The sequence below is a fragment of the Molothrus ater genome, chromosome 19 (assembly GCF_012460135.2).
Source record: "Molothrus ater isolate BHLD 08-10-18 breed brown headed cowbird chromosome 19, BPBGC_Mater_1.1, whole genome shotgun sequence".
NCBI lineage: Eukaryota > Metazoa > Chordata > Aves > Passeriformes > Icteridae > Molothrus > Molothrus ater.
In genome coordinates, this window is record NC_050496.2 from 11,935,663 (window position 1) to 11,944,358 (window position 8,696).

The window sequence follows — 8,696 nt, forward strand, 5'->3', positions numbered from 1 at the left end:
CGTGGTGACAGTGACATGCCTGGCACTGCCATCTGCCAGCAGAGCAGTGTCCCTCAGGAAGCCCTCAGGAGCCCCTCAGGAAGCCCTCAGGAACGGGAAGCACAGACACGCTCACACCACCGGCACCTTTTACTCCAAGCAAGTCCATGGCACAGCAGGGACGCGCTGCAGTGCTGAGCTGTGCAGTGTGGAGCTGTGGGGCTCAGCAGTGACACAGGGACACCAGGACAATGTCCCCCTGGAGTCCCAGGACCTCAGCCCGGCCCAGCCCGGGCGCGCTCCCGCTCCAGCTGTTTGCGCCTCTGGATGTCCCGGTAGGCGCGGATGACGCGGGCTCGCTCCTCCTCCAGGATGCGCCGGCGAGCCATGGACACCACCGGGGACACTGGGGACACGGGGGACGCCTGGCTCCGGCCCAGGCGAGGTGTCAGGAGGAGCTGCTTCCGTCCAGCCTGCAGGCAGAGATGGCACAGCTCAGGGGGGAAGGGTGAGACACCAGCACTGAGCTCCAAGGAGCCATCACCGGCTCGCTGAGGCCACCACTGCCCTCCCAGGTACCCAAGGGGTGGGTGGCACTGTCCCCAGAGCTCACCTGCTCAGCAGGACCCCTGTCCCCTGGGCCGGGAGGTGATGGTGGGCGGCTGTGTCACCACCTCTCCAAAGGGCACCGTGTCTGCAAGGGAATGGGGGTCAGTGGGGGACCCTCGGGGTGCCCTGCCCAGCTCCCCCATGTGCTGCCCCCAGGGCTAGGGTCACCTCAGCCCCCCCACTCCCTTCTCACCTTGCATCAGGCTCTTCTCCAGCATAGCCTCCTTCTTCTCCTCCTTCTTCTTTCGAGCTTTCTCCAGCTTCCTTTTCTGAAACCTGAAGAGCCACATTACAGCTGGGGCTCAGGGGGGGACAGGGAGCAAGCAGTGAGTCCCCACCCCACGGGAGCCCCCCAAATCCCACAGCTTTACCCCCAGGAGAGTGAAGCAGGCTCGTCGTGGCCTGTTCCCAGAGATCCATCCCCATGGAAAGGGCACCCACTGCCCCCCATCTGCACCCCAAGACCTGGGTAAGGGGACATGTCACAGGCGTGGGCTGGCCCCATCTGGCCCCCAGGGCCTTGCTCTCACTCTTTTTTCCTTTTAGACTTCTCTGGAGCCGTGGCCTCCTTCTCAGGCTCCCTCTGGATCTGGTTTTCCGCGAGGAAGAGCACGCGCTGCACCTCCTGCTCCATGCGGCAGATGTAGGAGCGCTCTGACTCCCCCCTGCCCCTCCTGAACCTGGGCACGGGGATATCCCCCGGGGCCCTGGGGCTCTGGCACTTCTTCAGCTGCTGCTGCTTCTTCTCTAGGAGAGACAGGTGACATTTCTGCAGTGGTGACACCATGGGGTCCCTCCAGCCGGCACAGCGCGGCTGGGACGTCACCAGAGGGAGGGGGATGTCCCATGGCAGGATCCAGCCGTGCTGTGAGCTCCCGGGCCAGCCCCTGGGCCACCTGCTGGAGCCACCTGTGTGTCCCACCTGCCACCTGCCTCTTCCCGAGGTCCGGGCGCTTCAGGGCCTCGCGGCTCCGCATGAGCTCCCGCAGGCGGAACGGGATCTCCTGCTCATCAGGGTGTTTGGGCTTCATATTGTCCTTCTTCTCCTTCCTGGGAAAAATGAGCACAGGGAGAGGGCTCCAGGGAAGCACCGGGACCTGGAGGCTGGGACACCGGGACCCGGACACCAGGACACCGGGACCCGGACACCAGGACACCGGGATCCACGTATGAAGGATGCTGGGATTTGAGCACGGTGGGAAACTGAGACTCAGGCATGGCTGGACACCGGGACTCGGGCACGGGCAGACACCGAGAGCCGGGCACGGTAGAGATCAGGACGCAGACACCGAGAACGGGACCCGGGCCAGGGCCCATCCGAGACCCCGCGTGGGTCCAGCTCCCAAACCGGGAGCGATCCCGACTGGATCCCGCGGGCACTGACCTGCTGCGCAGTGGCACGGCCGGTCCATGTTCCGATCTCGGTCCCGCTTTCTGTCCCGGTCCCGCTTTCCGTCCCTGTCCTGGTCCCGCTTTCTGTCCCTTTCCTGGTCCCGGTCCCGTTTTCTGTCCCTTTCCTGCTCCCGGTCCCCGGCCCTGTTTCGGTCCCGATCCCGGTCTCTGTCGCTGTTTCTGTCGCTGTCCCCGGGCCGGTTTCTGTCCCGGTCCCCGTCCCGGTCCAGGTGCCCGGGCCATGGTTCCACCACTCCTCACGTGCCCGCTCCGCCGCCACTTCCGGCTTCCTGGCCCCGCCCCCTGCTGCTTATTGGTCGCACTTCCCTGCCACTCCCGCCCTGCTGAGCGCACCGGGCTGCCATTGGCTGCGAGAGCTGTCACTCGGGGAGGGGCGGGGCCAGGGGCTGAGGCCGGATGTTGCTGCGGGGGCTGGCGGGGGCGCGCCGGGGGGTGAGCGGGGACAGAGGGGGACACCGGGGGGACAACGCGGGACTGGGCGTGGGGGCACACGGGGGAGTCCTCGGGAGGGGCCAGGAGGTGCTGGGCGTGAGATGTGAGCGAGGACGGGGTGGTACTGGGGTGTCATGGGGGGTGCTGGGGATGGGGAGGGACAAGGGGGGCTTGGGGGAGATGGTGGAGATGAAGGGACAAGGGGGGCTTGGGGGAGATGAGGGGACAAGGGGGGCTTGGGGATGTGGGGAGAGGAGGGGACAAGGGGGGAGATGGGGATTGAGAGGAGTGGGGGGAACAAGGAGGAGATGGGCATGGGACTGAGGGGGGTGCAGGGAATGGGGTGGGGGCCAGGAATTGGGGGTGTTGGAAGGGGGATATGGAGGTGCTCATAGTGGGGGTACACTGGGAGCAGGGAATGGGGTGGGGAGCAGGAATTGGGGTGTTGGAAGGGGGATATGGAGGTGCTGATAGTGGGGGTACACTGGGAGCAGGAATTGGGGGTGTTGGAGGGGATATATGGAGGTGCTGACAATGGGGGTACACTGGGAGCAGGGCGTTCCTGTGGCTGAGATGGGGGTGCAGCAGCCCCGCCGTGCCCCCCCAGACTGGCCCCATCACGGGGGTCTCGTTTCCCTGCAGCCCCCAAAGAGCCTCAGGGGGACCCCACGCCCCCACCCCACCACCTCCTACAGCCCCCGGGAGCGTTCGGACACCACGAAAGAGCCTGGGGGCACCTCGGACACCCCAGGAAGGGACAGCAGGACAGCCACCCCTGATGGGGACAGTGGGGACCCTCCTGCAGCCCCCCCGGTGCCCCCCCCGCCCACCCACTGCTGCGGGACCGGCTGCCCCAACTGTGTCTGGGTGGGGTACGTGGAGCAGCTGCTGGAGCAGCACCGGGACGGCGGAGCCCAGGCCTTGGCGGCCGTGGAGCAGCATGTGGAGGATGAGAACATCAAAATGATCCTCAGGATGGAGATCAGGCTGCGTGCCAGGAAGGACTGAGCCTGCCCCGGGCTCCCCAGATCCCGGCTCAGGATCTGGGCCTGGGTGGTTTGGAGTGATTGTTGTGTGCTGAGTGCGGCGTCCCAGGGGTGTCATGCGAGGTTGGGTCACCTCCTGCCTCAGAGGGAGCTGTCCTTGGGGACAGGTGGTGACTCAGGGCTGTCCTGAGCCCCGGATTTCCTGGGAGCTGGATGCTGTGCCCTCCCCAGCATGGTAAATCCCTGCCAAGGGCAGGCTGGGCGGCCCCCCAGCCCTCCTCCTCCTCCTGTGATCCCAGGTGGAATTTAAGCACCTTGGGGGGATTTTCAGCACCTTGGCCATGCCCTGGTGATGGGGAGGGCTGGGGGGGGCTGGGCCAGACCCTCCCCAGTGACACCACAAAGCCTCTTAGGGGCCTCTCCGTGGGGGCAGCGTGTGGCACCGAGCACGTGGGAAGCTGCAGCCTCCTGTCAAGGACACTGTCACTGTCCCTGGTGTCACATCCTGCTGGGCTGCTCACCAAGGTGCCTTTTCTGCCTCCATCTTCAATCCCCAGAAACTTGTCCCAACCCCCCCCCCTCAACTCTGGGGGATTCACAACCATTGAGACCCACCCAGACCCCCCCACATCATCCCAGGACAAGGTCCCCAAGATGCCACCCAGCCCTGAGTGTCACTCACTAATGAACCCCAGTTGACAGCCAGGCTCTGCTCTCTGCCAGGGAAGTAGGTGCTTCTCTATGGAAAACACTCCTGGATTTCTTTAATCCTATTTGTTGGAGCCCAACTAATTGCAGTTAGTGGCAGAGGCTGAAGTTCAATTAAAGTGTGCTGAGATTAGTCTGTTTTTAATTGCTTTAGTGCTGGATTAGGGAAGCTTTGGAGCAACACCAGCCATGGGCAGGGGCTGCTGGACCCTTTCTGGGAGCAAGACCCCACCCAGGCTGGGCTGGAGCCTGGAACGGGGGTCCCATCACTCCCTGTGGGATCAGGGGACACTGGGGGATCTCTTTGGGAATGGGATTCCCCTGGGGGGGAGGCAGGATCCCCCCACGTGGGATCCACTGCCCACGGGCACGGGCAGAGCTAATCCTGACCCCTCCTCCCCCAGAGCAGGGGAAGGACACCCCAGGATTACCCCTGGGGAAAGCAGGGAGGTAAATAATCCTATTACCCCCGGGCAGGATAAATCTCCCTCCCCGAAAAGCCCCCCAGAGCATCTCCAGGCCGGAGGGAGCCAGGCTGGGCGGAGGGAGCGGCTCTGGAGCCGGGATCGCGGCACTCTGTGAGTCAGAGGAGGGGACATGGGGGTGTTTGCTGCTCCCCCTGCATCCAGGAACATCCAGGAACATCTCCGGGCTTGGATCCTTGTTCCCAGAGCTGTGCCCAGCTCTGCAGCAGGGCCAAATCCCTCACACCCATCCCAGAGCGGGGCTTGTGCCCCAGAATTCCCACTCCTGGTGCCATGGGCCATCCCCTGCTCCCCCTTCCCAGCCTGGGGTACCCCACACCCCCACACTGACCTGGGCAGGCCATGGAGGGTCCTGGCAGTGCCCCGAGGGGTCCCCAGGTGTCGCCTGGGGTGGGGGACAGGGCAGGGAGGAGCAGCAGCAGCCCTGGTGGCCCTGGGGGGCCCTTCCCTGCCTTTGGGGTTAACGCTGAGCTGGGCTGAGCCAGCCTTGTGGGGAGGGGGCTCTGCAAAGCCCGGCAGGGGCTGGGTGGGAGGAGAAGCTGGTGGCCCCATTTCCCTGCAGCGGGCGCGAGGAGCCGTCCCGTGGCAGCGCTGAGCCCCAGGGAACGCTGTGTGCCGTGGGGAGCACCGTGAGCTCCAGGGAGCACCGTGAGATCTGGGGAACACTGTGAGCTGTGAGGAGCACTGTGAGAGCCGGGGAGCACCGGGAGAGCCGCGGAGCACCAGGGAACACCGTGAGCTCCAGGGAAGCACCGTGTGCTCCCAGGAACACCCGTGAGCTCCAGGGAGCGCCGTGAACTGTGAGGAGCACCGTGGGTTCCAGGGAACACCGTGAGCCCCAGGGAATACCGTGAGCCCCGGGGCTACCAGCCATGAGCCTGGAGCCCCCCAAGCTGGAGGTCAAATCGGCCACGAGGGTGAGCGGGGGTCCTGCCACCCCCCGCAAGGGACCCCCCAAGTTCAAGCAGAGGCAGACGAGGCAGTTCAAGAGCAAACCCCCCAAAAAGGGGGTGCAGGGGTGAGTGGGGAAAAGCCCTGGGATGGGAGGGGCCCTGCACGGGGTCAGGCCAGACAATTCCTCTTTCCTTGCAGGTTTGGTGATGACATCCCCGGCATGGAGGGGTTGGGAACAGGTATGGGAATGCCACCCCTTTGGCAGTGGGGGGTATTGTCTGGGGGGGGGTCACAGTGCCAGAGCTCTGTCCTCTCTCTCCTCAGACATCACTGTCATCTGTCCCTGGGAAGCCTTCAGCCACCTGGAGCTGCACGAGCTGGCTCAGTATGGAATCATTTAGGATTTGGGCAGGCTCACCAGCCCTGTAGTGCTGTGTAGGTCAAGGCCCCCCTGCCCATGCTGGAGAGGGGGGGGCTTAGCTTGGAAAAATGCTCATTAAACCCTAACGAGTACAGGAGTCAGCGTTGTGTGCTGGGGAGGAGGGAGAGCAGCTCCCCAGGGCCTGGGGTGGGATGGGCAGGACACAGATGGGTTCTGACAAGGTTTATTTGGGGCTGGACCAGCACCCCAGACATCCCCAAAGCTGCACACCCTCAGCAGCAGCACCGACAAGACACAGATGGGTTCAGGATTCTGACAGGGTTTATTTAGGCCCAAACCAGGCAATCCTCACTGCCACACCCTCCAGGTCCCAGCTGTGATATCCCTGAGCACCCTCAGGGCCATGAGCACTCCCATGGCCTCCAGCAGCAGCAGGGCCCCCAGGGCCTGGGGTGGGATGGGCAGGACTCAGACAGGTTCAGGATTTTTGACAAGGTTTATCTGGGGCTGGACCAGCACCCCAAACATCCCCAAAGCTGCAATGGCCCTGCACACCCTCAGCAGCAGCACCAGTGGCGATGGTGGCACAGACATGACCCAGACGGGTTCAGGATTTTTGACAAGATTTATTTAGGACCAAACCACCCCCCTGCATATTCCAATCCCCTCACTGCCACACCCTCCCGGCTGTGACATCCCTGAGCACCCTCAGGGCCATGAGCGCTCCCGCAGCCTCCAGCAGCAGCAGGGTGACAGCCCCAGGCGGCGATGGCCCCGGCCTGGCCCCGCAGCCCCGCGGCCAGGGCGGCCCCGCAGCCCCCCGTGTGCAGCAGGGCCGCGGCCGCCGCGGGGCCCAGTGCCAGCGCCCCGAACCCGCACTGGGCGTTGGGCACGGAGCCGCCCTGCAGAGGCTCCTGGCAGCAGGAGGCCGGCACGCCGCACGCCTGCGCGCCCGGGGAGCTGCAGTTGAAGTACCTGTGGGGTGGACATGGAGATTGGGGTCACACACGGTCGGGGTGGGGATGGGGTGTCCCACACACCCAGGCACAGAGCTGGACACCAAGTGTGGGTTCCAGCTCTGCCCTCTCCTTTCTGGGCGGTTTTGGGGATCCCACCACCCCAAACATGAGTCCATAGCACAGACCCCACAAGGAACAGGGGGGTTTTCAGCCCCATGGTGGGCATAGGGTTGCACAAAGGGGGTTTTCAGCCCCAGCGTGGGCATGGGGTCCCACAAAGGAGGTTTTCAGCCCTAGGTTGGGGATGGGGTCTCTCACCCCCTCAGTCACAGAACTGACACCACGCGTGGGTTCCAGCTCAGCTCTCTCTTTTCTGGGCCGTTCTGGGGATCCCAGGATCCCAAACATGAGTCCACAGCACAGACCCCACAAGGAACAGGATGGGGGGCTTCAGCCTTGTGGTGGGCATGGGGTCCCACACCAAACAGGGTTTTCAGCCCTGTGGAGGGCACGGGGTCCCACAAAGGAGGTTCTCAGCCCTGTGGCAGGCATGGGGTCCCACACCCAACAGGGTTTTCAGCCCCGTGGTGGGCATGGGGTCCCACAAAGGAGATTCCCATGGGGTCCCACACCAAACAGGGTTTTCTGCCCTGTGGCAGGCATGGGCTCCCCCACTGTCCCCAGCCCCGACTCACAGGTTGCTCTCCCAGTCACGGTAGGACTCGAGGCCGCAGCACTGCAGGCTCCGCTGCACCTCATCCACCAGGAACTGCAGGTCAGGATCCTCCTGGTAGCGCAGGAGGCAGAGCAGCAGCAGGTCCTGCAGCGCGTCCCGCAGCCGCCGCCGCAGCAGCAGCAGCAGGAGCCCCCCCAGCAGCTCCAGCCCCCCAAAAACCAGCAGGGCACCCAGGAAGAAGCGCAGCAGGCAGGGGCTGGCTCGCAGGGCACCCAGGCAGCCGGCCAGGGACACGGTGCTGGCCCCCAGCCCTACCAGCATGAACAGCAGCATGGGGTCCGAGCTCAGGGGTGCCCCACGCTCCCCCCCAGGCAGGGACCTCTTGGTCAGCAGCCCCCAGACCCCCACGGCGAGGGTCAGCAGCCCCAGCAGGAGGAAGAGGAGGTTCCAGAGGAAGGCCAAGTAGCGCACACAGCGGCTGAAGGGGCTGGGTTTGGGGGGATCGGGGTACCACACCCCAGGGTCCTGTTCAGCCGTGTCATCATCGTCATCAAAGGATGAGTAGGGCAGCTCCACCAGCCCGGATGCCTGCACGGACAGAGGAGCCGCTAACAGCCACCCAAAAATGTTCCTCCATCTCACAGCTGGACACTATCACAGGCTCCTGGAGCCACCCCACACCGCCCTGCTTAGCCCCAAACCCACCCCTGCTCATCACGGGGGTCTGCAGGGGAGCACCCCAAAGACTCTGACCTAGAGGACCCCCAGATCCACCCCTATGGAGACCCCCAGGGACGCAGCACGCTGCTACCCAGGGCTGGGGGGACGTGGGATGCCCGGGTAAGGGGTGCCGGGGTTACCTGGGGCAGCAGCCGGGTGCCCTCCCCGTGGGGCTGGAACAAGCGGACTCTGCTCAGCGCCATCGCCGCTACCTCGTGCCTGGACCCGTCACACTCCCATCATGTGAGGGGCTGCGGGCGGGCTTAAATGGGGCTGTGTGTGCCGCCCCACAGCTGGGCACGATCCCCCGACCCTCCCACGCCCACAGCTGGTCACGATCCCCCCCCCCCACTCCACAACTGGGCCCGATCCCTCCCTCCAACACCGGGGGTCCCTCCGGGGCCACGGGGGATGCTGCTTGCATGCGGAACTAAAGAGCGAGCGCTGAGGCGG

General features: G+C 64.9%; 4 protein-coding genes across 4 annotated transcripts; 2 read left to right on the plus strand and 2 right to left on the minus strand.

Annotated features, from left to right (window-relative positions):
• Nucleotides 1-111: 111 nt before the first annotated feature.
• CCDC137 (coiled-coil domain containing 137) lies at nt 112-2,260 on the minus strand. Its single transcript, XM_036394579.2, is given in 7 exon segments — nt 112-452; nt 593-607; nt 609-673; nt 782-864; nt 1,119-1,335; nt 1,511-1,638; nt 1,973-2,260. Coding segments are annotated over 7 exon segments (957 nt in total). The 5' UTR covers nt 2,224-2,260; the 3' UTR covers nt 112-254.
• Nucleotides 2,261-2,382: 122 nt separating this feature from the next.
• OXLD1 (oxidoreductase like domain containing 1) lies at nt 2,383-4,260 on the plus strand. Its single transcript, XM_036394882.2, has 2 exons — nt 2,383-2,433; nt 3,076-4,260. Exons 1-2 carry the CDS (start codon nt 2,398-2,400, stop codon nt 3,439-3,441), a joined length of 402 nt encoding a protein of 133 aa, XP_036250775.1. The 5' UTR covers nt 2,383-2,397; the 3' UTR covers nt 3,442-4,260.
• Nucleotides 4,261-5,335: 1,075 nt separating this feature from the next.
• PDE6G (phosphodiesterase 6G) lies at nt 5,336-6,011 on the plus strand. The gene is made up of 3 exons (XM_036394675.2): nt 5,336-5,630; nt 5,705-5,745; nt 5,831-6,011. The coding sequence occupies exons 1-3, from the start codon at nt 5,485-5,487 to the stop codon at nt 5,905-5,907; spliced, it is 264 nt and encodes an 87-aa protein (XP_036250568.1). The 5' UTR covers nt 5,336-5,484; the 3' UTR covers nt 5,908-6,011.
• Nucleotides 6,012-6,555: 544 nt separating this feature from the next.
• Nucleotides 6,556-8,446, minus strand: TSPAN10 (tetraspanin 10). The gene is given in 4 exon segments (XM_036394848.2): nt 6,556-6,648; nt 6,650-6,863; nt 7,543-8,111; nt 8,384-8,446. Coding segments are annotated over 4 exon segments (939 nt in total).
• Between the last annotated feature and the right edge of the window lie 250 nt (nt 8,447-8,696).

Excerpts from the sequence above, each read along its gene's own strand:
- OXLD1 (XM_036394882.2), top strand. The coding sequence starts at position 2,398 with ATGTTGCTGCGGGGGCTGGCGGGGGCGCGCCGGGGG. Across the intron at positions 2,434-3,075 it reads TGGCGGGGGCGCGCCGGGGG|CCCCCAAAGAGCCTCAGGGG; the intron begins GTGAGCGGGGAC and ends GTTTCCCTGCAG.
- PDE6G (XM_036394675.2), top strand. The coding sequence starts at position 5,485 with ATGAGCCTGGAGCCCCCCAAGCTGGAGGTCAAATCGGCCACGAGGGTG. Across the intron at positions 5,631-5,704 it reads CCCAAAAAGGGGGTGCAGGG|GTTTGGTGATGACATCCCCG; the intron begins GTGAGTGGGGAA and ends CTTTCCTTGCAG. Across the intron at positions 5,746-5,830 it reads CATGGAGGGGTTGGGAACAG|ACATCACTGTCATCTGTCCC; the intron begins GTATGGGAATGC and ends CTCTCTCCTCAG.